Source organism: Dromiciops gliroides, chromosome 5 (genome assembly GCF_019393635.1).
Source record: "Dromiciops gliroides isolate mDroGli1 chromosome 5, mDroGli1.pri, whole genome shotgun sequence".
Classification (NCBI taxonomy): domain Eukaryota; kingdom Metazoa; phylum Chordata; class Mammalia; order Microbiotheria; family Microbiotheriidae; genus Dromiciops; species Dromiciops gliroides.
In genome coordinates, this window is record NC_057865.1 from 257,173,755 (window position 1) to 257,198,460 (window position 24,706).

Here is a 24,706-nt window from a genome sequence, read left to right on the forward strand (position 1 = left end):
GCTTGAGGGGTCATTATTAAAGGAGGTTCAGAAACTAAAATTTCCCATCACTAAAACCCTAAGTGGGGCAGCTAGATTGCTCAGTGAGTAGAGCACTGGGCCTGGAATCAGGAAGACCTGGGTTCAAATATGGCCTCAGACACTTACTAGCTCTGTGGTCCTTGGCAAGTCACTTAATCTCTGTTTGTCTTAATCCACTGGAGAATGAGATGGCAAACCCCTCCAGTATCTTTGCCAAGAAAACTCTACAGACAGTATTGGCATTCTATGATCTATGGCGGTCACAAAGAGTCAGATAGTATGGAACAACTAAACAATGATAACAACAAAACCGTAAGTCTATTTCCACTTACTTCAAAATACACCTGATTTCGTTGGTGCTAGCATTACCTCTACTGGTAACAAACATGTCTCTTTTACACTTTAATAAGTAGTTCTCATGAATTTTTAAAGGCCTGTTTCAGTGCTCCATCACTGGGGGTTGGGAATAGCACCTCAGGAAGAAGGGAATGATCCTGGATACCCAGATTACAAGATGTCCTGGGTCTTTCTCAGCTATAAAGACTTCTCGTTCAGGTCCTATGACAAACTGTTTGCCTTTTATTCAAGGACCTGCCTAGTTAAGTTCAGAGACTCACTACCTGGTGAGCCACTGCAAATCATAAATAACCAAGAGGCCTTATATGTGCACTAATAATTACACCCTAAGAAGAATATTACCTTGATAGCAGATTAGTTCCCTTAGAAGGATTTTGGATTGTTAAAATAGAGAATGGTTTCTGAATGCCTAAAACATACGATTTAAAACAGATATATTGTCTTCTTGACAATACATTTTCAAAATGTCCATTAGGAACTTATGATAAATATGGTTTCCTGTTAGCTTGGGAACAGCAGTCGAATTGCAGACTATTCTCTGAGCTATACTGACTTAGTTCACAGCAAATATTACATTAACAGATGTTTGGCATAATAATGTGTTTTATAACATGAAGTTGCCTCTAAAAGTCCTGTGTATAGTCATTTAAATTTTTTTTCTCCCTTAGGAGATCCTCTGGGCTAGACAGAATCTTAAAGATTCCTTCTATCATGTGGACAATCAGAACGGCTAGAAAAATGAATTTTGTTATCCTTCACATTTGGAAGAAAATTAAGAAGAATTCAAGTAGGAATATAAGGAGCCAGGATTTGTTCAGGGACACCTAAGTGGTGTTGCTTTAACTAAGACTTGTTTTATGGGAAGCCCAATTATACTTTAAAGCCTTCCTCAGATCCTCAGAAATTTATAGAGGTCCAAGTTTAAACTCATTGGCATTGTGAGTTACTTTCTTAGTCTTTTTAAATAAATGGCATTCGTATCGAAAAAGTGGAGGGTTTGTTGACAACAGGCATTTCAGTGCCTAGTGCCTTTCCTACTGGGCTAGAGGACGGACTCAAAAATGCCAGCCCCCTCTTTTGTTTGCTACCAGCTGCTCTGTGTGCTCTCAACTCCTTCATCATCTTCTTCATCTTCTTCCTCCCTCCCTCTCTTTTTTCCCAGTCTCCTCCCCCACTGGGTATCCTTTGCTAACCTCCTTCTTCTTTTCAGCTTCTTTTTGTGTATTTTCCCATGATATTAGAAGCTTCTGGAGGGCAGGGACTACCTTTCTCTTATTTGTGTATAGAGACAGGAGAGGGCAAGAAAAGATTAATGAATGGTCTAGTTTGGCCAAAATGCAGAGTATGTGGAGGGAGGAATTAGGGAGCACTCTTGATCATTGCTTCTGATTTCATTGTTACTACTATTACTGATACTAGCTAGCATTCATTTATTTATTTATTTTTGGTGAGGCAATTGGGGTTAAGTGACTTGCCCAGGGTCATGCAGCTAGTAAGTGTTAAGTGTCTGAGGCCGGATTTGAACTTAGGTCATTCTGAATCCAGGGCTGGTGTTCTATCCACTGTACCACCTAGCTTCCCTACTAGCTAGCATTTATATAGAACATTTTTATTTAGTGGTTTGTGAAGCAGTTAAAAATTTTTTTATCGTTTGACCCTCACCCTGGAATGCGGGTATTATTATTGTCTTCATTTTTATAGATGAGGATGCTGTGGCAGACAGAGATTAAGTGGCTTGCTCACTGAGCCACTGAGTTTAGATTTGAACTCTGGACTTCCGGATCCTAGGGCCTGTGCTCTATCCACTGTCCTGCTGAACTGTAGTTAGTGAGGGTAGTTTATCACATCCTTCCAGCTTTCAACCCCTCTACATCACCTCATCCTGTTTGATAACTATCTTGTTCTGGAAGAGGACCAATGACATCAGCAGGGTGATGTCTTGACTTGCAAGTGAATTGGATTCAAGCGAGGCAGGGCTGTGCAAAGTCACCAGCCTCACTCTCTCCTCCAGAGTCATCAGAATCCAGTGGCCAGACATAAGTCAAGAAAGTTGGCAGTGGCCCAGCCGATGACTGTGTAAACACAAGAAAAATATGAGAAAAGTGTTCATATCACAGGTGGTGCTAGTTCGACTGTGATTTCTCCCAGTCATAACATGCCTGGAGTATTATGCCCTTTTCTGATGGCCACATTTTAAATGGGACTTTGAAAACCTGGAGCGCATCTGAAGTAGGTAGGAAAGGGAAGGGATCTAGCAGTTTGACTGACGTGGGAACTGCTCCATTGAGGAATGATGGTGGTGGTGGTGGTGGGGGGGATAGACTTCTTCAGCCTAGAGAGGAAAAGAGTTAGAGAAGAGATGATTAACAACAGCAGTAATAACAGTGAACATTTATATAGCTCTTTAAGGTTTGCAAAGGACTCAGATGAGGAAACACATGTCTTGTATAGTTATAGAAAATTGAACTGAAGTAGGTAGAAGTTAAAAAGGCAGACATCAGCTCAGCCTGGGTACCAGCTTTCTCCCAGAGGGAGCTTCCTCTCAGGGGAAGAGGCTGTCTTCAAAGGTAAGAGATCTTCCCGGGCTGAATGGACATCTATGGGGGGTGCTGCAGAAGTGGTGAAATCCTGGCTAAACGATTATTTCTAATTCTCTTAAAACTTTCTGGATTTGGACTTTATCCTATGAAAAGTCCTTGAAGGTTTTCGAGTGGGGATAAATTGATTAGAGAGATGTTTTTTGAAGATTAGGTGGTGGCTACATGGGTAGAAAGGGGGCAGAGAGACTCAAAGCCGGAAATCCAGTTAGCAAGAAGCAGGCTAATGCAGCAGTCCAGGCAAGGAGGGATGCATCCTGGGCTTGGATGGTTGTAGTGGCTATGGAAAGGCAGAGGGGAATGTCAGAGAGAATGAGAAAGAAGAATTGACAGTCCCTGGTGACCAGTGGGATGTGGAGAATGGGGGAGAGGGAAAAGCCAAAGACAACTTTAAGTTTTTAACCTGGAAGACAAGAATACTGGTGCCCTTAGCAGACGTAGCCAAGTCAGGAGGACCAGCTGGCTTTTGAGAGAAGTTGTTTTTAGAGAAGTTGACAAAATCTGCTTTGGAACAGACTCCTGAGGTAATGTAGTTTTATCCGTTTGTGAATCAGAGTTCCCTGTAACGTGCCTGAAGAGCAGTCATCTTATCTCTTCTTAGAGTTCTTTGGTGATGAGAAGTCCGCCACCTGCTTATACAACCTGTTTTATTTTGGATGGCTCTGGTCGTTGGCATGTTTGCCTTACATCTCGAGAGCTTAGTGAAGTCTTGGCGCATAGGAAGCACTTAAAACTGCTCATTCATTCATTCATTCATTCATTCATTCATTTAGCCTAAATCTGCCTTTCCTCAATTTCCACACATTTATCCTTGCAGTCTGAGACTACATAAAGCAAGTGTGATCCAGCCAGAGGGGCAGCTCTTCATAACACAACCCTCAGCCCTCACTGAGGGCTGACAGAATAGGTTAGAATGAATTCGATTTTTGTGGCTAAGTTGAAAGATATTTGAACCTTTTGGACCACTGAATGTAAAAATAACCAGTTTATCATGGAGACTTTGATAAGTATGGGAATGGTTTTCACCACCCCCATTGTGGAGGATCATAGCAAAGGGACCTCAGAAGTCACTTATTCCAATTTCTTCCTTTTATAGATGAAAAAAGTGAAACCCAGGGAAGTGACGTGACTCACAGGGAGCAAGTGAGCTTCAGAGTCAGGACTTGAACTCAGATCATCTTTCTGCAGCTGGGACTCTTTACACTGGCATCTTTCCCCATTATCTTTCATTTGGTTAGTCAGCCAGATGGTCAGTGAGCATTTCTTAAGTTCATGCTAGGGGCCCGGTACCATTCTAGGTATTGTGGATACAGAGACAAAAGTTACATGTTCCCAGCTTTCAGGGAGCTTACATTGGTGGGGGAGGAAAAACAGCGTGGACATAGAGAAAATAAATACATTATCACTTTGTGGGCAAGGCCCAAGCACTGGGTGGACTCAGGAAAAACCTCCAGGAAGATGTGGTGTTTGAGCTGAGCTTTGAGCTACCACCAGTGGCCCTTAAGGAGCATTATAGGCCTTTTCAGGTTCCATGTACAGCCACTGTTCAGCTGGTTCTTTTTGCCACCCTCTCCCTACCCCCACCTGAAAAGAATTTCTAGGCTGAATCTCATAATGTTTTCCCTCCTTCTGCCTTCCTTCCCCATCCAGGGCCATCTCCTGTCATCCTGATGCATATCTTGCCACTGGACCCAGATGGTTCTGGGGGAGAGAGTAAGGCTGGTCATTTTAGTCTAGTTCACTTCAATACATGACATCAACTTCTGATGTGCTTCTCTTCAAGAATGAAGGATAAACACCTCCCTTTCCCCATCAATCAATTTTGGTACTCGTAGGACCCTTAAATTAATTAAATTGATATCTTTTTACCCTTCTTTGTATTTTACATGACCGGGACACTTGAACATCAATCCCTAAAACTATGTGACCTAGGGCAGCTAGGTGGCACAGTGGATAGAGCACTGGCCCTGGATTCAGGAGGACCTGAGTTCAAATATGGCCTCAGACACTTGACACTTACTAGCTGTGTGACCCTGGGCAAGTCACTTAACCCCAGTTGCCTCACCAAAAAACAAAACAAAACTATGTGACCTAGAATAATTTACCTGTTGTGTTAACTAATTTTTCCGATCATATAAGTGCTTTCTCTTCCAAGTCTTTTGAATTCACTTTTCAGATATTTTTGTGTAGCCATAATTTTTCAAAAGTCTAGCGATAAATACAGTTCAATTACTATATTCTTTTCATCGGTTCATTTTCCCCCTCTTAGGCAGCTTATTTATGTTTTAGTCAATTCATCAGTTAATTTTTATAATTCTCTATTAAAATTCCAGTTGAGGTTTTTTTTTTTCCTGGCAGATATATTATTCCTCTTAAAACTCAAGACTGTTTATTGTTCATTGTTTTTATTCTCTAAATGTTTCTAAAGGGATTTATGTTATTTTAAAGGGAACTGGAATTGTTTGTTAAGATCTTTCTTATCATTCTGTAAACTGGCAACATTTTTACTAATCCTTCAGTTCTTCCTCACACATTATTCTAACGTTTGTCACCAGTTATTTTTAGAAGATGGTTATCCCACTATTTTATTATCCTCAAATGCCTCATAGTTGGCCCAAAAGATTTGTATAAGTAGAATTTTTTGCAAGTATCATCAGTCTTTGTGGCTACATGCGTCAACCTCTAAAACTTCTTAATCATTTATAACTTTTTTATAATAGATTTTGAAAAGCCATTCAAGAGTTTAAAGCACCTTGGAAATGTTCATTTGAATTTCTTTCTTTCCATTCCATGTCTCCTTCAAGGTATAAATCAGTAAACAAATTGTAGTGCCATCGACTGTATTTTATTAATACCCTTCTTGTTTGCTAGTTTTAACCCTCTTCTTAGCTTCCTGTTCACTTTAATATTTGAAGAAATATTAGCAGCTTTTTTATTGCAAGGAATTTAAGCCTCAAAATGCAGATTCATTGGATTAAGGGAGACCTTGTCAGTGTGTTCTAGAGAAAATGCTGTGTCCAGGATTATGGAAAAAAGGCAGCAACCTTGCCAGGGTCACAGATAGAATCCGGCAGTAGTGCAACATGAAGTTTTTGTTTTTTACTCTTATAAATTATCTTTCAGACTAATGGTATAATATTATACTCTTATAAATTATCTTTCAGACTAATGGTATAATAGAATTGAAAATGGGGTTTTTAAATGTCCAAAAATATGTAAAGCTGTTGGTAAGAGGAAAAAAAATGAATTGATATTATAGTATATTATCAGTGCTTTTGGTATTTCATAATTCATGGGTCTGACCATGTCCCTCTTCCTAAAAACCTTTACTATCTGTCTATGGTAGAATAAAATATAAATTCCTTCCCTTGGCATTGAAGGCCCTTCATATTCTGACTCTAGGCTCACCCTTACCGTTGCATTTCGCACTATCATGCTCCTGGGGAAGGGGGCGCTCTTTGGATAAAAGAGTTAGAAAAGTCCCTGGGGTCTTACAAAGCTGTTTAAATTCACATTGATTTAGTCCAAAGTTTTCACTTATTCTCTATTTCTGACCTCCTCGATTTAAAAAATAACAGTTTGTTTTTGGGGCTGTGTTTCATATTTCAGCAACAGCAGCCACATCACACAGTTCTGTCTAGACTAAAACTGAAGAGAATGACGATAGTTTCTTTCCTGTTCCATGCTAGATCACGGGGTTAAAAAGCAACATGCCAAGTTTAAACTGTCTAGGTTGGCATTGTGTTTGTTCTCCCTGTGGAGCTGAAAAGTGACTCCAATAGTGAAACTTGACTCGATTGGTTAAAGAATTGTATATACAGTCAGAAAGAAAAAAAAAAAGATCAGGTAATGAAAAAAAAAGTTTTTCGTTTTCTGTGAATTTATTTTGCAGGTTTCCTTTACTTTTTTTAATGGTAATAGCCAAGAACCCGGGTTAGTGATAATAGAACAAATTCTTCATATCCACCTCTTAGAAAATAAATTTCCAGATGAAAAAATTATATTTAAGGGGTAGAAATAAGAAAAAATATGGCAGAAGAAATTAATTCTAAGGAAATGTAACAAAGAAGAAAAATAGCCCAAGGTAGTCATACTAATATGGAAGTCTGTAAGTTGGTTATAATTTAGTTCTACTTAATTTAATTGTTAATTTCTGCCATATAATTATTATAAACCTAATTGGTTTATATTAATCATTTGTTATTATAAACCTAATTAGTTTATGTTAATCATCTGTTGTGTGCCTGCTCTGTGCTAGGCATTGTGCTCTCAGGAAGGAACTGTTGGCAGTAGTTATACCTTGATTAACTTAATCATCAGGGAACAAAGCTGCTTTACTTGAAGTCTACCATGTTTACAAAAATGAATCAACTCTTTCTATGCTGTCTCAAGAAATACGATTGTTGTTTTGAAAGCACTTTTGGGGTGCTGAAAGCAGCCACATTCAGTTTTTAGAGGGAGGAATGCAGAGAAGGGGGAAGAGGAAGGAGCGGGGGTTCCAGTCCTGGGTTCCTGTCTTGGGTTCCGGTGACATCCGAGGGGAGACCACGTTCAGATGAGGACAAACACCTCCTGGTTTTTCCAGAGCTGTTTTGCTCATCCATTCAGCTTGAAAGCACCACCATGACTGTGAAAAATGACAAATAAGCTGGATCTATTGTCCCATGGACTTCCTTCATCTCCCTACTCTGTCATTCCCTGATTACCCTTCCTGGGCCTTAGTTTCTTCATCTGTAAAACAAAGGGTTTGACCTAGATTGGCCTCTCCCTCCATCCCCTTCTGATTCATGTGATGCTGTGGTGAGAAAAAATGACCTAATGTATGGACTCTTGGTGACTAAACAATTTGATTGTAGCTTAGAAACTGAGATCTAAGACAGGAGTTAAGGGGAGAAATGTTGAGATAGACCCTATTTTTTTAAAAAGAATACTTTCAGTGGACAAGTTCTATTTTGTCAACAGAAGCAAACTTTTTTTTGAACTGTCACTGCTTTGAGTTTTACCTAAAATTAGCAAAGGCAGAAGCAATTTTGAATGCTTGCTACAGGAAAAGAAGCCATCAGTTTAGATATCTTTGACTAGCCTTGCCTTGCCCTTGCCCATGCCCTTGCCCGTGCCCTTGCTCTTGCCCTTGCCCTTGCTCTTGCCCTTGCCCTTGCCCTTGCCTTTCCTTTCGCCTTCCATTTGAGGGGAATAGCATCATTGAAGGCACTGAGTTGGGAATGATCATGATTTATTCAGAGAATGGTGATGTGACATTGCTGACAGCAATAGAGAAGATTCATGGTAGTGGGCAGTAAAGTAGGAAATGCATTTAGTTAGGTTTCCATTTTATAAATGAAGAAACTGAGGCATAACTTCAGTTGCAATCCTAGATTTGAGGCAGCTAGGTGACACAGTGGTTAGACCACTTGTCCTGGAGTTAGGAGGACATGAGTTCAAATCTCACCTCTAACTGTGTGACCCTGGGAAAGTCACTTAACCCCCAGTTGCCTCAAACATCAAGGGCATCTCCAGCTCTCTTGATCTATATCTTGCCACTGGACCCAGGTGGCTCTGGAGGAGAGAGTAAGGTTGGTGACCTTGAACAGCCTGCCCTCGTTTAAATCCAAGTCACTGCAAGTCATGACACCACCCCAGTGTCATGGTCCTCTTCGAGACTGAAGGACAAACAACAACAAAACAATCCAAGATCAGGATTTGCCTAAAGTGAGTGCACCTGTGTGACTTTAAGCAAGTTACTTTAGGCACCTTTGTTTTTTCTCACTTTGAGTGTAACTTCAACCAAGGTCTCCTCATTTCCAATATTTCTTTTCCTGCTATGTGTGCGTGTGCGCACGTGTGTGTGTGTGTGTGTTTTAATAATATAAAGTAATGTGTTCAGCAGCTAGCTGGCATAGTGGATAGAGCCAAGAGTCAGGAAGACTCATCTTTTGCGTTCAAATCTGGCCTCAGACACTTATTTGCTGTGTGACCCTGGGCGGGTCACTTAACCCTGTTTGCCTTAGTTTCCTCATCTGTAAAACAAGTTGGAGAAAGAAATAGCAAACCTTCAATATCTCTACCAAGAAACCCCAAGTAGGATCACGAAGAATCAGACACACCCGAAAAATAACTAAACAAACTAAAACATGTTCAGCAAGACATAACAGAATTCCTGTTTTTTGATGTGGTCTGCTTTAAATTTACCTTTAAATTCACCTTTTAATTAGATTAAGAAAAATGTCTTGTGGGTTTCCTCTAAGTAGAGGAAGAAAAGAATGTATAAATTGAAGCTCAGGATTGCACAGATGAGTTGAGGATAATGTGGATGGATCATCCTGATTCAGAGACAAGGAAGCCAATCCAGGTGAGACCAGATTTCAAGCCACATCTGGGCAAAGCCTTTGGACAAGGTGTCACCTGATCCACCTGACTGAGACCAGTAATTGACTCTGTGTAATTGACTTGGTGCCACAGATTCTCTTGACCTTCTGTGTTGATTCTCTTTGCTTTGTGGCTGAGGATAACACATGTATAAAGAATGCATCTTCATCTCTCTTTGGGTGGAAGAAATACTATGGCAGTTGACTCTACATTTATAAAATTGTTTAGTGAATAACTTGGCTAGATTCAAAATGCTTTTGGAATGGTTGAATCTGTTTAATGCATTTTAGTTGAGGTTAACATTGCCATAGCAAAGACATGTGAATCCTTTAATAAAACACATCTCATCCTTTTCCAAGAAAATAGTTTACATGCTGAAATAATTTGTTGACTGAATTTGCTTGCAATGATGAATTAAACTATATTAATGCAGCCAAAAAGTGTCTTAGGAAAAAAACTGGGTGTTAAAAAGTTATGTTTTGAAAGCGATAGCATGTATTGTTTCATACCTTAAGTAGATTAGGGATTAGATATTAATATAAACATTTATAGAATGCATCTCAGACCATTAGTAGTGTTCAAAAGTTTTGCTAATAAGGATTTTAACTCTTGACTGAACATAGTCCTAAGCTAATGTACAAAACCTAAGGTTTCAAGTCCACTCAGTGGAGGTAGCATGGTGTAGTGGGTAGAGTTCTGACCTTGAAGTCAGGATGATCCAGGTTCAAGTGCTGGCTTGAAGAAATTCCAGTATATGTTATATCCAGTATGTGTATGTCTGTATTTGTGAAGCCTAGCCTTTGAAAAATCCTCCACTGGATGAGGAAAAAGCATAAGCATAAGAGTAATTTGTTTTCTGTATAGTTTAAATTCTTTTATTAAAATAGGAAATCTACAGCAATATAATGGAAATATTTTTTACCCCCATCCTAAGGACTATGTTAATAGAAATCGGTTTAGTTCTTACAAAGAAATGCTTCTTTGGTGCAAATTAATATACCTCATCCTCCCAAACTTTGCCTCTATAAATGGTGATTCATGATAGTAACCCTTCTCTATATTCCTGCAACACAGTTAGCACACTACAATTTAGTACATTATTACATTTAGTCTTATATTGTTAGACTATGTTAGCAGTGTTTTCCCAGCCAGTAGTGTAGAAGATAGAATTCTGATACTCATATCAGTACCTTTGATACTAACTGTGATTCTGGGCAAGTTTTTTTCCTCCTTACTTCTGTTTTGTGAGGGTTAATATTTTCAATCTTATACCACGCTCATATATAGTGTTTTGCAAATGAACTTGTACCCTAAATCTTATTTGCCCTGGAATGTCATGCATCACTCTTTTGCAAATACTTAAATATTTATTACCAGGCAATTTCTGGGCTCTTTTGGCTTCCTTGTTGTGATGATTCTTTTGCTTTGCTTGAATTTCTTTAAGAAATAGCAATCATCAGTTAAATGTTTTTTTCTTCCATCCACCCCCACTCCCACCCCACCCATCTTTTTAAAAAATTTAGAATTGAGGGGCAGCTAGGTGGCCCAGTGGATAAAGCACTCACCCTGGATTCAGGAGGACCTGAGTTCAAATCCATCCTGAGACACTTAACACTTACTAGCTGTGTGACACTGGGCAAGTCACTTAACCCCAATTGCCTCACCAAAAAAAAAAAAAAAATTAGAATTGAGAGCTGGTTTTAGAAATATGATTGATGGGGCAGCTAGGTGGTGTAGTGGATAAAGCACCGGCCCTGAATTCAGGTAGGACCTGAGTTCAAATCCAGCTTCAGACACGTGACACTTACTAGCTGTGTGACCCTGGGCAAGTCACATAACCCTCATTGCCCCAAGGGAAAAAAAAGGAAAAAACCCCAGAAATATGATCGATACTTTTTATTTTTATACCTTTTATACCATAATAATTATACCATAATCATCAGCTGAGAAATGTTCAGAGAAGTTGCAGTAGAACAACTGTAATTGTATACAGTCATCTTCTCATCTTTAGTCTTTCCTTTTATTTGTTACTGGTCTTGGCCTTTGCTTTAATTGATAACGTCATTTTGTAATCATATACAATTTTGCCATGCTGTTTAAGACTTCCCATGAAGGAAGTCTTCATGGGAAGTCTTCTATATTGCTTTCCTTCTCTTTTCTTAGAGAAAGCATTAAGATTTACAGATCTGAGGTTGTTATTAGTCTGTGTGTTTCTGACTGCTTTAATTTATCACAAACTATATTTCTACCATAATTTTCACCCTTCTCTTTTGTGCCTACGTTAGCATCGATTTCAGGTAGTGTTAAGGTAAATGCAGACTTAAACTGGAGGACCTTATCAAGTTCTTCATAGAATTTCTATACTTCATCTTCTGTTCCTACTGTAGGCATGTAAATGCCAGTCACCTTCACTGTGGTCTCTGCTTGTGCTCATTGTGAGCATTGTAAGACAATATAGGGAAGACTGTCCTGAAATGATATTCTTGTTGGCTCTGAGCATACCTTGAGTAGTTCTTTTATAAAAAGGCTGTCAATTTGGCAATGTTTCAGTTCTCTGAAGAGGGCATCAGCTCACTGATTATTAGACAATAATCTAACGTTAAGAGAACCCACAGTTACATTAATGTTGGAATGTGATCTAAAGACTGAGAAGTTCTTGGTATATTCTATACCACACACACACACACACACACACACACACACACACACACACACACACACACACACAGCATGCTTTGGGGTCCTCAAACATTTTTCTGATAACAACCCTGTGAAGAATGTTGTGTAGTTGTTACTATTCACAGAACTCTGGTGACTTTCCCAGCATTATGCTGTTACTCTGTGGTCAAGCCCAAATGTGAACTGTTCTTTGGACTCCATGTCCAGTGACCCTTACATCTTGGTTCTTTCTATTGGAGATATCATCAAAATGAACTCTTTGAATACCATTGAGTTTTAACCATCACTAACCTTGAAAGAAATATTTGTCCTTCAAATCATGAAATTTGAATGATTGCAAACTGACAGAAGCTGAGCTGAATAGCAGGGATTTCTGTTTGGGGCCATAATGATCTACAAATGTTTCTTAACAACCAGAGAGAGATTAAATAGGGAGGGTGGGCCCCTGCAGCTCTCTCCTCTTGGTATATACTTCCATCTTTGTCTGCACAACTTTTCAAACATCCTCCCTCAGGATATTAGAAGTTCAAAACGTCTGTCAAGAGGAGGCTTCTTTGACAACTCTCACTATTATATGAAGCATCGACGATGATGGACAGTAATAGCCCCAGACTGATTTACCATAAAATGGGGAAATTACAGTAAGTCTGCTGGTGTTGCATATCCAAAGCTGGAATAGGCCCCTTCAGAAAGCTTACATTCTGATGAATAATATTACTCAATGGACATTATCTGAGAGAATTAGACAAGTTTATTTTTTTTTACTATAAAGTGATGATTGTTGGAAAAATATTTGTGTTTTGTATGACTCAATTCCTCATTCATATTTCTGAAATAGTCGGAGGTGGAGGAACCGTTTGTCACATTGCCAGGACAATCACAATTAGAACCTAAATAAAACATGACTTTTAATTCATGTTGGATTGGAATTCTTTGCTAATAATTTCAGTATAAAGGAGAGACTAGACTGCTAGAACAGTTATATTGATTGGAACTTTCATCCGTCCAACAGAAACATCACATTTCTTTCTGCTGGCAACCTTGTCCCCTGACTGACTAGTATAGTAGTCCCTCTGCACTTAGAGATTTAATACTCTGTCTCTATCACACTCTACGAAATTGCTGCCCTGGAACCTGGGGATGCTGAGACAGCCCTTAAACCTGAGCCTTTTACTTAATAGCTTGCTGAGTTGTCCCTGCTATATCATGCCTAAACATTTCTATGTGATTTTTATTACTTTTGGCTGCATTAGTACATCGAGCCTGTGTTATGTCCAAAGAACTCAATGTGCTACTCAAAATGTCTTAAATAATTCACCGTAGAATTTATATAATTTAAATGTCTTTTGCATTTGATGTGAAACTAAGAGGTACACATCTTTGACCATTTTACATTTCCACACAAACTTTTGACCCAGTTCTTCCCATCTCTCCCCCTAAACAACATTCATATTGTTTTCCATAAATACTTTTGTTTAAAAAAGACATACTTACAACTTTGATACTTTTTTCACAAAACACGCATAATTATTTGTTTAAAGACAAAAGTATACCTGCCTTTGAATTAATGATTGTTAGTTATAAATGGTAAATGTAATTTCTTTCAAATGAGGCTATTTTAACCAGGTCCACCTGAGAAAGTTAAAAGATCATGTTGTGGGTTTAATTCAGTATTATTCTTCATCTCCTGTTTATTTGTAGATTAGTAAAGATGATTTTTCTACTTTTCTAGTTCCTAAGATATTTAACAAATTAGTGTAAAGAAAGAAACATCCTTTCTCTAAGTGTCAAAGAAGCATCTCCTGGGAAAATCTTAATTATTACTTTAGTCATCTCTGACTAATCCTCCCACTTAAGATACTTCTGCCTGATCATTGGTGTGAATTTGAAACCTTAGAGTGAAAAAAGACAGAATTTTCTACCCAAGCACATTAACTAATTTGACAAAAATATGACCATTGGTGAAATAGTTAAAGCAGTCAGTTTGACTTATGAGAACAGTTTTATAAAGGGATAATCTGCTAAGTATGACTAAGTCAAGGATCACGGATGAGCATGAATGGTTGATGATCTTGACTATTGACAATAGATCATATCACTAACTTCTGGAAAGGTCAGTCTCACTGAATAGTGAAATATTTGAATTATCCAATATTTGAAAAGAAAAGTGATATTATTGCTTTCTAGAGCATAGTTACTCAACTCAATGGCTAATAGTAGTAGTAGCTAGCATACATAGAGAACTTTAACATTTGCAAAGCTCTTTACAAATATTATTTCATCTTATCCTCATAACTGCCCTAAGAAGTTGATGCTATTATTATTCCCAATTTGCAGGTGAGAAGATTAAGGCAGAAACAGGTTAAATGAATTTCCCAGGGTCACACATCTGCTAAGTGTCTGAGGTTGGGTTGAAGGCAGGTCTGAGTGACTCCAAGACCTAGCTGTTTAATAAGTACTTGTTGCCTTCTTTGTAGATGGTGCGGTTCTTAAGAAAAATCTGGTTTTGGGCAGCTAGGTGGCACAGTGAATAAAGCACCGGTCCTGGATTCAGGAGTACCTGAGTTCAAATCCGGCCTTGGACACTTGACACTTACTAGCTGCGTGACCCTGGGCAAGTCACTTAATCCCCATTGCCCCGCAAAAACAAAAACAAAAAAACCACACACACAAAAAAAAAAAAAAAAGAAGAATCTGGTTTTGCTCATTTCTTATTTTTATCATGCATGTGAAATCACTATTCACAAGACAGTGGAAAATGGGTAGTTTTTTGTGTGAATTAGCTTTTACTCGTCAAACTCACTTATTCATTACTGCAGCATTCCTAACCCCCTGCAAAAAGATTTTTAGTACTGTCCTGGAGGTACACTGTATTAGTTTTTGTCTGAGCCAATCTAGTTTAGAGAGGCTCCTCATCAGGTTGGCTGCAGAGTGTGATGGATGGATGCATGGATACAGAGACACATGAATGGATGGATCTACATCTATATGTGTTTACTATATATACTACAATATATACATATATACATGTATCATGTATATATACATGTGTGTGTTCACACAGTCAGTCAGCTTTTGTGAGGGTAACATTCCTAGAAAATGACACAAAAGACATAAACACTACTATTGATACAGTGAAGCTATGGGTAATATGGGATTAGGTTCCCTTGTATGCCGCAAGCTGTAATCTTTTGGTAGAGATTGCTAAACATTTTCCGCATACAATTCTCTGTAAAAAATCATTAATCCTGATAATACGTACTTTTCCCAACAGAATAACTATGTAACAATCCATAAAAGGCAGTATACAAAATAAAACTGGTAACGTGAAAAACATTTTTCTCACTAGTAATTACCTAGAATTCTGTGACCTTTTATGCAGACATCTCAATTAAAAAACAAAACAAAACACTGATTTCAGATAACATTCACTTTCCTACTGTATCATAAAAACTGTATAGCAGGGGCAGCTAGGTGGCACAGTGGATAGAGCACCGACCCTGGATTCAGGAGGACCAGAGTTCAAATACGACCTCAGACACTTGACACTTACTAGCTGTGTGACCCTGGGCAAGTCACTTAACCCCAATTACCCCCCCACACACACACACAACCAAAACTGTACAGCAAATAAAATTCTTAAAACTAAAACATTTTTAACCTGAATCTTAACTTGCACTATGTCAGATGGAAGTGTGAAGGCTTACACTGTATACTGTACTGCTGTTAACCTTTTATTCCTTGACTGCCCTCTGTCTCATTTGAGGAAGAAGGAAGAAAATCAAGGGAGAGGTTTCTGGGACATGTGTCCCTGCTGTCAGAAGACATTGAGATGGGTGAGGTCTGGACATCACCTTAGAGGCCAAAGGACTTGTACTATGCTTTGGGGGCATAATTGCAATGCAGAACTTGGGTTTTAAATGTAATGAAAATATGCAGTGAGCAGAGCTCTTCACAGACATAGGGGGATCCAGACCAGTAAAGCACCTGTGAGGATACAGCTGCTGCACATAGCTGCAATGAATTAATACCAAAGCGAAAATGAAATTACTAATAAAACCACATGAATGCTTGAAGTTGGGGAGTTGAATATTGAGGATTAACTGCATGTGTATATAAATCTTTGGCCATAGTAAGACTCTGCAGGGCAGCAAAGTGGCAGAGAAGATAGAGTGCCAGGCCTTGGAGTCAAGAAGACTCAGCTTCCTGAGTTAAAATCTGGCCTCAGACACTAGCTGTGTGATCCTGGGCAAGTCCCTTAACCCTGTTTTTCTCAGTTTCCCTACCTGTAAAATGAGCTGGAGAAGGAAATGGCAAACCATTCTAGCATCTTTGCCAAGAAAACTGCACATGGGGTCATGAAGAGTCAGACATGACTGAGATGATTCAACAAAAACAACAACAGGACTCTGCAGAATTGTAAAGGGGGTTGCCTTTGTAGGGAGGAGGCAGAATACCCACACTGATGCAGCCCTAGGTCCTTGAACAATTGAGATGAGGTAGCTTTGAATATGCTGCTCAGATGTGGATTGACTTATTATATTTTAGCCATTTGTTTTGGCTGTCTTTAAAATTATTATTTAAATACAACCATATTGTGTAAATATAGCTATTTTAAATAAGATATTAAGACTTAAACTTGCACTAACTTTGGGTACCCAGTAATATAATTAGCTTCATCTCCATTCTTCATGTCTCATCTGTAGATATATCTTTGTTCTTTTTACAAGCTGTGTAACTCTGGGAAAATCACTTCTCTTACCTCCAGTTTTTTCATCTATAATAATAATAGCTAATTCACAGGGTTGTTATTAGGACAAAATGAATTAGTATATGTGGTGTTTTGAAAGCCTTAGGAACTCTGAAAATAGATTAGGTAGAGTCATTATCCAAACTTTATTATATATGAATTTATTTCTACAATGAGTGGCAATAGCAAAAGCAAGTCAAGTGGTTTCAAATATGCCACTTACCCATCAGTCCTAGAACATCTTTCCAGTTGCTTGGATGGGGCTAGAACATCAATGTTCAGGGCCCTGCTTGAAGTAGCATGTTTCCACTTAACATTTCTGGGCCCGTTTTCTCATCTCTCCGATGTGGGGGTTGGACTTGGTTACCTTGAAGGTCCTGTCCTGCTCTTGACAAAGTTCCCCCCCATACTTAGTAAAATCCAGTGGCTCTAAAATCAAATAGACAATCACCTTTCCTTTAAAGATCTTGAGGGTCCAGTTTTCCCACACTGTGCTCCCTCCTCCCTGTCTGCAATCACTTCATTTATTTATTTACTTATTTATTTATTGTGAGGCAATTGGGGTTAAGTGACTTGCCCAGGGTCACACAGCTAGGAAGTGTCAAGTGTCTGAGGTCGGATTTGAACTCAGGTCCTCTTGAATCCAGGGCCAGTGTTCTATCCATTGCACCACCTAGCTATTCCTGCAATCACTTCAGACTGGCTTAGTTGCTCTTCCTTTCACCTGACAGGCCATTGACCATCTCCGTGCCTTTGCACTGCCTGCCCCATCCCTCGTACTAGAGATGCTCTGCTTCACCACAGCTCTTAGCTCCCCTGGCTTCTTGTTAAGACTTGGCTCACTTCATCTCCTTCTGGAAGGTTCACTGGAATTTGCACGTACCTAATGGTTTACATGTCGTCTCTCCTATTAGAATGTAAGCTCCTTGAGGGCAACTAGTGTTGTCTTTCTTTGTATCTCCAGCATTTCCTACAGAGTGTGAAACATCAGTGATTAATAAATGTTTGATAACTGACTACAACACCTGCCAGTTTGCTATAACCCAGAGTTTCTTAATACATTATATAGGATGATTGATCTAGTGCTGGAACAATCGTAGATGGGATCTGGTCCAATTCCTTCCTTTTAGGAACGAGGAAAGTGGAGGTACATTTTTTACCCATGGTCCCATGGGTAGTAAGTGGCAGAGGTGGGATTAGAAACCAGAACCAGGGCTTTTTCTACTCCACAGTGCTGTCCCTTGGCCCAGAGCTGGGAAAATGGAGAAAAGCTCTCTGCCAAGAAGGCGTAACTTAACATCTTAGGCTGTGTCGTACAAGAGAGTATATAGGCCATTGGGGAGGCAGAAATGTGCAGTCACCAGGACAAACCTGGCATAAGTTAATTTAAATGTTAACCTTTGAGAGAGAAATGTGGCTCTGCACACATTGAGGAGAGGAATAAAGCTGTTAGTGAAGAAGCAATGAGAAGGATCCATATTTAAGTGCTTAGCAGAGGCAGCCTCAGTCGCCCTCACCACTAAGTGGTGATGCCCCGTATACAGGGTGTCAGCCAGTAGAATTGTCTGTGATGGATTATTCTGCTTGGCACTGGCTTTTGTCCCAAACTTTAAAAAAATAGATGTGTGATGCTATCTCACTCTTTTTTAGAGTTAATACAGGAAAAAATAGGTCTTAACAGTAGCAGTTTATTTTTTTAAACTGCATTTTATTTTGTCATAGGAAAGATGATGTTTCATTATCTGATCATCCTTGGACAACCCCTTCTTTTTATTCTTTTAGAAGTCAGAAGTCCCTCCCCTCTCTTCCTCTCTTTTCCTGATGCAGATAGCAAAGTAACATTTCTGGCCAAGTAGCTTTTACCTTGCTTTGTGGTGTTAAATATTCTAGAAATTAGGATCCTGACTGATACTTAGGCAAACAGGTAGGGCTGGGGATGGAGCTTTTAGCCTGGAGTTGAGAGAATCTCAGTTCAAATCTTACCCCAAACTACCTGTGAGACCATGAACAACTCATTTTGATATGGGAAAATACAGGGGATGAAACTGAGGCTCGAGCTGAGACCCCTAAAATGAAAGTAGAACATACGGTTTGTTCCCCTGAAGTCTGTGGTTTAGTACCAACTTCCTGACATATGCCTCTGTTTACTGAAATATGCTTTCCTGTCTGCCAAGTAGCTCACCACAATGTACATGTGAAAACCTGCATGCATGTCACGCCTAAGAGATATCAAAACTGCAGCTTGGACACTTGGGGGCTGCCCAGAGTATCAGAGGTTACTCTGCTTTGGGTCAGCTCATCAATAAACTGCTCTTTCTTATTCCTGAGTGACATTTGGGTTTCTCTGTCGGGATTTGCCACAACAATTTAACTTCTGTCTGCCTTAGTTAATGATAGCACCTACCTCCCAAGGTTGTTGCAAGGATAAGATGAAATAACATACAAATAAAGAGCTTGATAAACCTTAAAGTGTTATATAAATGCTTTTTGTCACTGTCATTTTTCAGTCATGTCTGATTCTCTGTGAACCTTTGTGGAGGTTTTCTGGCAAAGATAGTGGAATGGTTTGCTATTTCTTTCCCCAGCTCATTTCATAGATGAGGAAACTGAGACAAACAAGTGACTTGCCCAGGATCACACAGCTAGTAAGTTTCAGGCTGGATCAAAACTCAGGTCTTCCTGACTCCAAGCCTAGGGCTCTATCCAGTGTTCCACCCAGCTGCCTCATATAAATGCCAACTATTATAATTATTGTTGAGTAATTGAGTGTAAATTATACAGATCTCTTCTAGGATTACCAAAGGAGTCCAGTAGATTTTTCCTTTGTTTCTTTAGGTAAAGCATTGGTTTGTTTATTCATTGTTTATAATTAAAATGTCACATGCTTCTGAATCACTAAAAAGTATGTGCCAAAAAATTATTAGAGTTCTAGCCCTCATGAAAAACCATAAAATATTTTTGATTCAGTTTGTAATAGGCACATTGGAAGATCCTTTTTTACCTTTGCAAAGGAGTCACTTGGCCTGAGTAGAATTAGATTAGGAAAGCCAATGGAAAGCACCTCTGTCAGCCTTCTCACACTTCAGTGAACAAGCATTTGGAAACTCTATCAAATCTTGGTATATTGGATTTGTGGGAACCCGAGTTAAAAATGACCATGGAAGCTGCCTGTGCTCTTTGCAGTGGCAGTTTCATCCCATGCAGCATCCTCTTTGGCACTCAGATTGACAAGGCATTGAAAAACAACAACAACAAACCAACAAGGACCAAATGAGAAAGCATCTTATAGTAACAGCTTATACTAGTGGGGGTGATAACATTGTTCTAAGTCTGGTGTGGCCAGGGTTTAGTGGTGTACACTTGTACTTTTTTTATCCTATAAATTCACAGTTGTAGGTCAGCCAGGACAGTTCATAAATTTAATGACCACATTTTTCCTTTGCCAAATATTAAACTATTTTAGTCCCCTGAAATCAGCAAAAGAAAAGAGAAAGCCAAACTGTAATTTGGGGTTAAACTATGTAATTGTCTCTGGTACTGGGAAAGAACATGGGGCTATGAAATAACCAAAAGTTTGAATAGTAAATAATAGTAGAATTGTTCAATTTTGTTTTTCCAGTAGACTAAGAACTTTAAAAATAGCGTATTTTGTTCTGTGAATCAAACTTTTATGCTTTCATCTATTTTTCTTTTATGCTTTTTTTAATATCATATTACTAAAGTAAAATAACTACTTATTAACCTGTGGCTTTCTTCCCCAACTTTGCAGGTATTACTGATTTTTCAAACATATTCTGTGAAAAGACTCAGAAGCTGGTGAATGTGGAAGCCTTTGCTTTGGCGGCTAAATATTATTCTCTGCCATACTTTGGAGTATGTACACCTTTGGAACAATTACTTGTAACACTTAGTGGAAATCAACAAGAAAAACCTGGTAGGTTTAAATTGTTTTTCATTACGAAGAGGTAAAATGGCTTATCTGTAAACTTAGATGTATTTTTCTCACATCTTTGCTTCAACATAAAATCAGGGATATTATGTGTCTTGAAGATAGAGCCTTTGCATCCTAGCTAATAAATTGATATCTACAGTAATAGGGCCCTTCCTAGGAAAGAAACTATTATTCGTAGACCTCTGTTCTGTCTTCGCTGCATCATGTGTGTGTCCCTGGCAACCCTGAGCCATCTTAATTTCACAAGTCTCTAATTGTAATTTAACATTTTCTTCAATTATTTTGAAAACAAAATAAAACATCATTCTGAGAAGGACCCATGGACCCCAGGACTTCACCCTGCATGAACCTTCCTCGATGGGTTAAGAAACCCTGCTTTATCGCTTCTGATTATGTAGACAAGACATTGGACCCACAGGCACTTGGAAGTCAGAGTGCAAAGGCAGATGTTATTATAGTTGGAGTATTGTGTCCATTTCTTCCTGTAATTTCTTTACTTCTTTGTCCTTTTACAAATGTTGGTTGGTCCATGCAGGTATCTTCACTGGGTAGAATGTTGGACTTGGAGTCAAGAAAACCTGAGTTTATAACCTGCCTTAGATGCCTTAGTCAGGATATTTTACTTTTCTCAGCCTGTTTCCTCATTTCTAAAATGGAGATAATAATAGCATATTAAAGTTGTAAAAATTAAATGAGATGAGGACAGCTAGGTGGTGCAGTGGATAAAGCACAGGCCCTGGATTCAGGAGGACCTGAGTTCAAATCCAGACTCAGAGACTTGCCATTTACTAGCTGTGTGACCTTGGGCAGGTCACTTAACCCTCATTGCCCTGCAAAAAAATGAACAAAAATAAATAAATGAAATAATATATGTAAAGTGCTTTGAAAACCATAAAGCACTATATAAATGCTAATTATTAGTATAATTTTTAAATTTAAGAGCGCTGTAAGGCAAAATGAACAACCATTCCATCCATTTTTTAAGAATGCAAAAAATGTTTCAAGGAGAAAATAAAGAAGAAAAATGTGTAAGATGCAAAGGGAAACTTAACTTATATTAGAAAGTTGGGAGGGTAGAAGAATGTGGTATAATGAATCAAAGGATAAAGGACTGTTGAATACATGAAACCAGGCAATTGATATGAAACTTTTCCCTTAGTGGGGATCCTCCAAGGAAGAAGAATCTTTTGCCATACTTCAGGAAAGGATGAACTGAATCCACAAGTAGATTATCCAGAGGAAGACAGTAGTAGTGGTGGTGGTGGTAGTAGTACTAGTACTGGTACTGGTACTAGTGGTACTTGTAGTACTTGCAGTAGTAGTTGTAGTTTTAGTGGTGGTGGTAGTAGTAGTAGTAGTAGTAGTAGTACTTGTAATACTTGCAATAGTGGTTGTAGTTTTAGTGGTGCTGGTAGTAGTAGTTGTTTTAGTAGTAGTAGTAGAGGGGCAGATGACCACCCAGTTCCCATCAAGCTTTAAATCTATGATTTATAGGGGGGCAGCTAGGTGGAGCAGTGGATAGAGCACTGGCCCTGGAGTCAGGAGTACCTGAGTTCAAATCCGACCTCAGACACTTAACACTTACTAGCTGTGTGACCCTGGGCAAGTCACTTAACCCCAATTGCCTCACACAAAAAAAAAAAGTAGTAGTAGTAATAGTAGAAATAACAAAATAATAGCATTTATATAGTGCTTTAATTTAAGGTTCACAAAGTACCTTAGAAATATTATTTCATTTGATATTCATAACTCTGTGAGATAAATGATATTATCTTCATTTTATAGATGGGGAAAACCAAGGCTGGTAGATATTAAATGGTCAGATTTGAACTCAAGTCTTCCTTGTGGCAGACTCAGTGTTCTCTCAACTGTACTACCCAGCTACTTTGACAAGTTATGATGCTTGTTGACTTCTTGTTGAGGGGCTCTGAAATGGCTGTTTGGCAGGCTGCCATAGTAGAGAGATCTACTGTCTTCACTGCTGTGTATCTAGGGGATTATAGACAGCCTTCTGAGATTGATCTAACCTGGTGACTTCTCTCCACATTTATTAATTTACTTGAGGATTAATGATACTACAAATAGCAACCTGGGAGATATGGCTGAGTATCATATAGTCCTGGGTGAGCTGAAGACTTTGGGAGGATGATTTTACACCCTGTTTTTGACACTGCTACAGATGATGGGGGAGAATGAGGACAGCCATCAGCATATTGCATTGGTCTCTTGTAGTCAGTTTTTGGGAGATTATGGACACAGGATGGACAAGCATGCCTAGGTTACTATCTGGATCATTGGAGTGAACCTGTGGATTGATGAAATTACAGAATCCTATGTGTGTATTGAGTAAAAATCGATTGAAGAGAGATCATTCAAAGGAGAAAATCAGATTTGAGAAGTGAGTAGCTAGTTAAGAAGCCGGTGTCTGAGAAAGAGATTTGTATTCTTGGATCATGGCTTAAAATATAGGATTTTAGCCAAGGATGGAATGAAACTTACAAGGGCCAGTAAAAACATCTTTTCCTAGAGTCTTCATTTGAATCTGGCCTCAGATGTCTATACACAAATAAAGAAGTATGGAAAATGAAGAAGGTAAACTATAGATACACGAGCAGACAAATTTACCCTTATAGGTATCATGGAGACTTTCTGGGATGGGATCCACGACTGGAATAGTTCTATAAAACCTATTTAAAAGGAATAGAATAGATGAAAGGAAAGGTGGAGTAGCATTGTATATTAAGAATATATACTTGGGTGAGGAAATCTAGAAACCAGATGGAAGACACATAATAGAAGGGAAAATGCAAGCAGTGTTGTGGTAGGAATATCCCACAGGCCACCTGGACAGAAGAAGGAAGGAGACAAGGAGTTCAGGAAACATCACAAGCTTGGCACAGAGATTTGATATAGTAGTAGTAGGGGATTTCAACTTAATGGACATCTGCTGAAATACTCACTCTGCCAAAAAGTAAAGCAGTTGATAAATTCATAAGTTGCATTAGTGATAAGTTCATTTTTTAGGTGGTGGAGGAAGTTCTATGGGAAGCTGCTATTCTGAACCTGATTTTGACCAGTATGAGTAAACTGAAATTCCCCTTAGGAGTAAATGTTCTTCTCTGGAGGATAGCTCCCTCCTCTTTGGCAAGAGTCTTAACTGTTTCTTAGCTGCTTTCTGCTCTCTGGTCTTTCTTTATCCCTTTCTCTTTCTTCTATCCTCCAAGATCTTGATACATGTCAGATCTACTCTGTATTTATCAGATTCTTTTCTTTTCCTTTCTTCTTTTCCTTCTTCCCCTCTTTCCTTCCCTCCCTCCTTCCTTCCTCCCCCTTCCTTCCTTCCTTCCTTTCTCCCTTCCTGACCCTTTAACCTTAAGGGTACAAAAGCATTTGACTTCTCTTCTGGGATAGACACCTTGCAGCACTTCACAAATTCTGTCACTTGCCTTTGGTGGAAATACAATCATTAAACACTCAAATCTAGTCACTGTTAAATTCTCTTGGCTCTATCTGTACTTAATAGTTGTCATTTTTGTTGGGGCAAACCTTTTCTTGCCACATTTCAGATGAGATTTATCTCACAGTACATCTCTGTAATACTTATGACATATTTTCTTTCTTTCATATACATTTCAAATCACTTTGCTTTGTTTTTATTTGTTTGAATTTTTAAGTGTTTTTTTTTTCTTTTAAACATTACTTTGTTTGTATCTGAGCCCTTAAGTATTTTCTTAATATCATTATCTTCCCCTTGCCAAGGCCTTGAAATCAGTGATTGGGTGGTTTGGGTTCAAATTTGTTAAATCTTATCTTATTTTCAGAGCTGTGTTCTCTCCCTCCTAAATTGAGAAACAAGAAAACAAACCCTCTGTTACAGATCTGTATAGTCAAGAAAAGCAAGTTCCTACATTGGGTTCTGATTAGGAGCATATCTTCTAGTCTGAATTCCACAATGAACTGCTACTTATTTCTAGTCTAGATGCC

The 24,706-nt window shown here is 38.8% G+C and overlaps 1 protein-coding gene across 1 annotated transcript in view; it reads left to right on the plus strand.

The window, feature by feature from the left end:
• Positions 1–24,706, plus strand: part of METTL25 (methyltransferase like 25) — a 155,001-nt gene that overhangs the window by 8,090 nt on the left and 122,205 nt on the right. Inside the window, exon 2 of the mRNA XM_043969357.1 lies at positions 20,540–20,704. Within this exon, the coding sequence (XP_043825292.1) occupies positions 20,540–20,704 (165 nt within the window). The remainder of the gene's footprint in view (positions 1–20,539; positions 20,705–24,706) is intronic.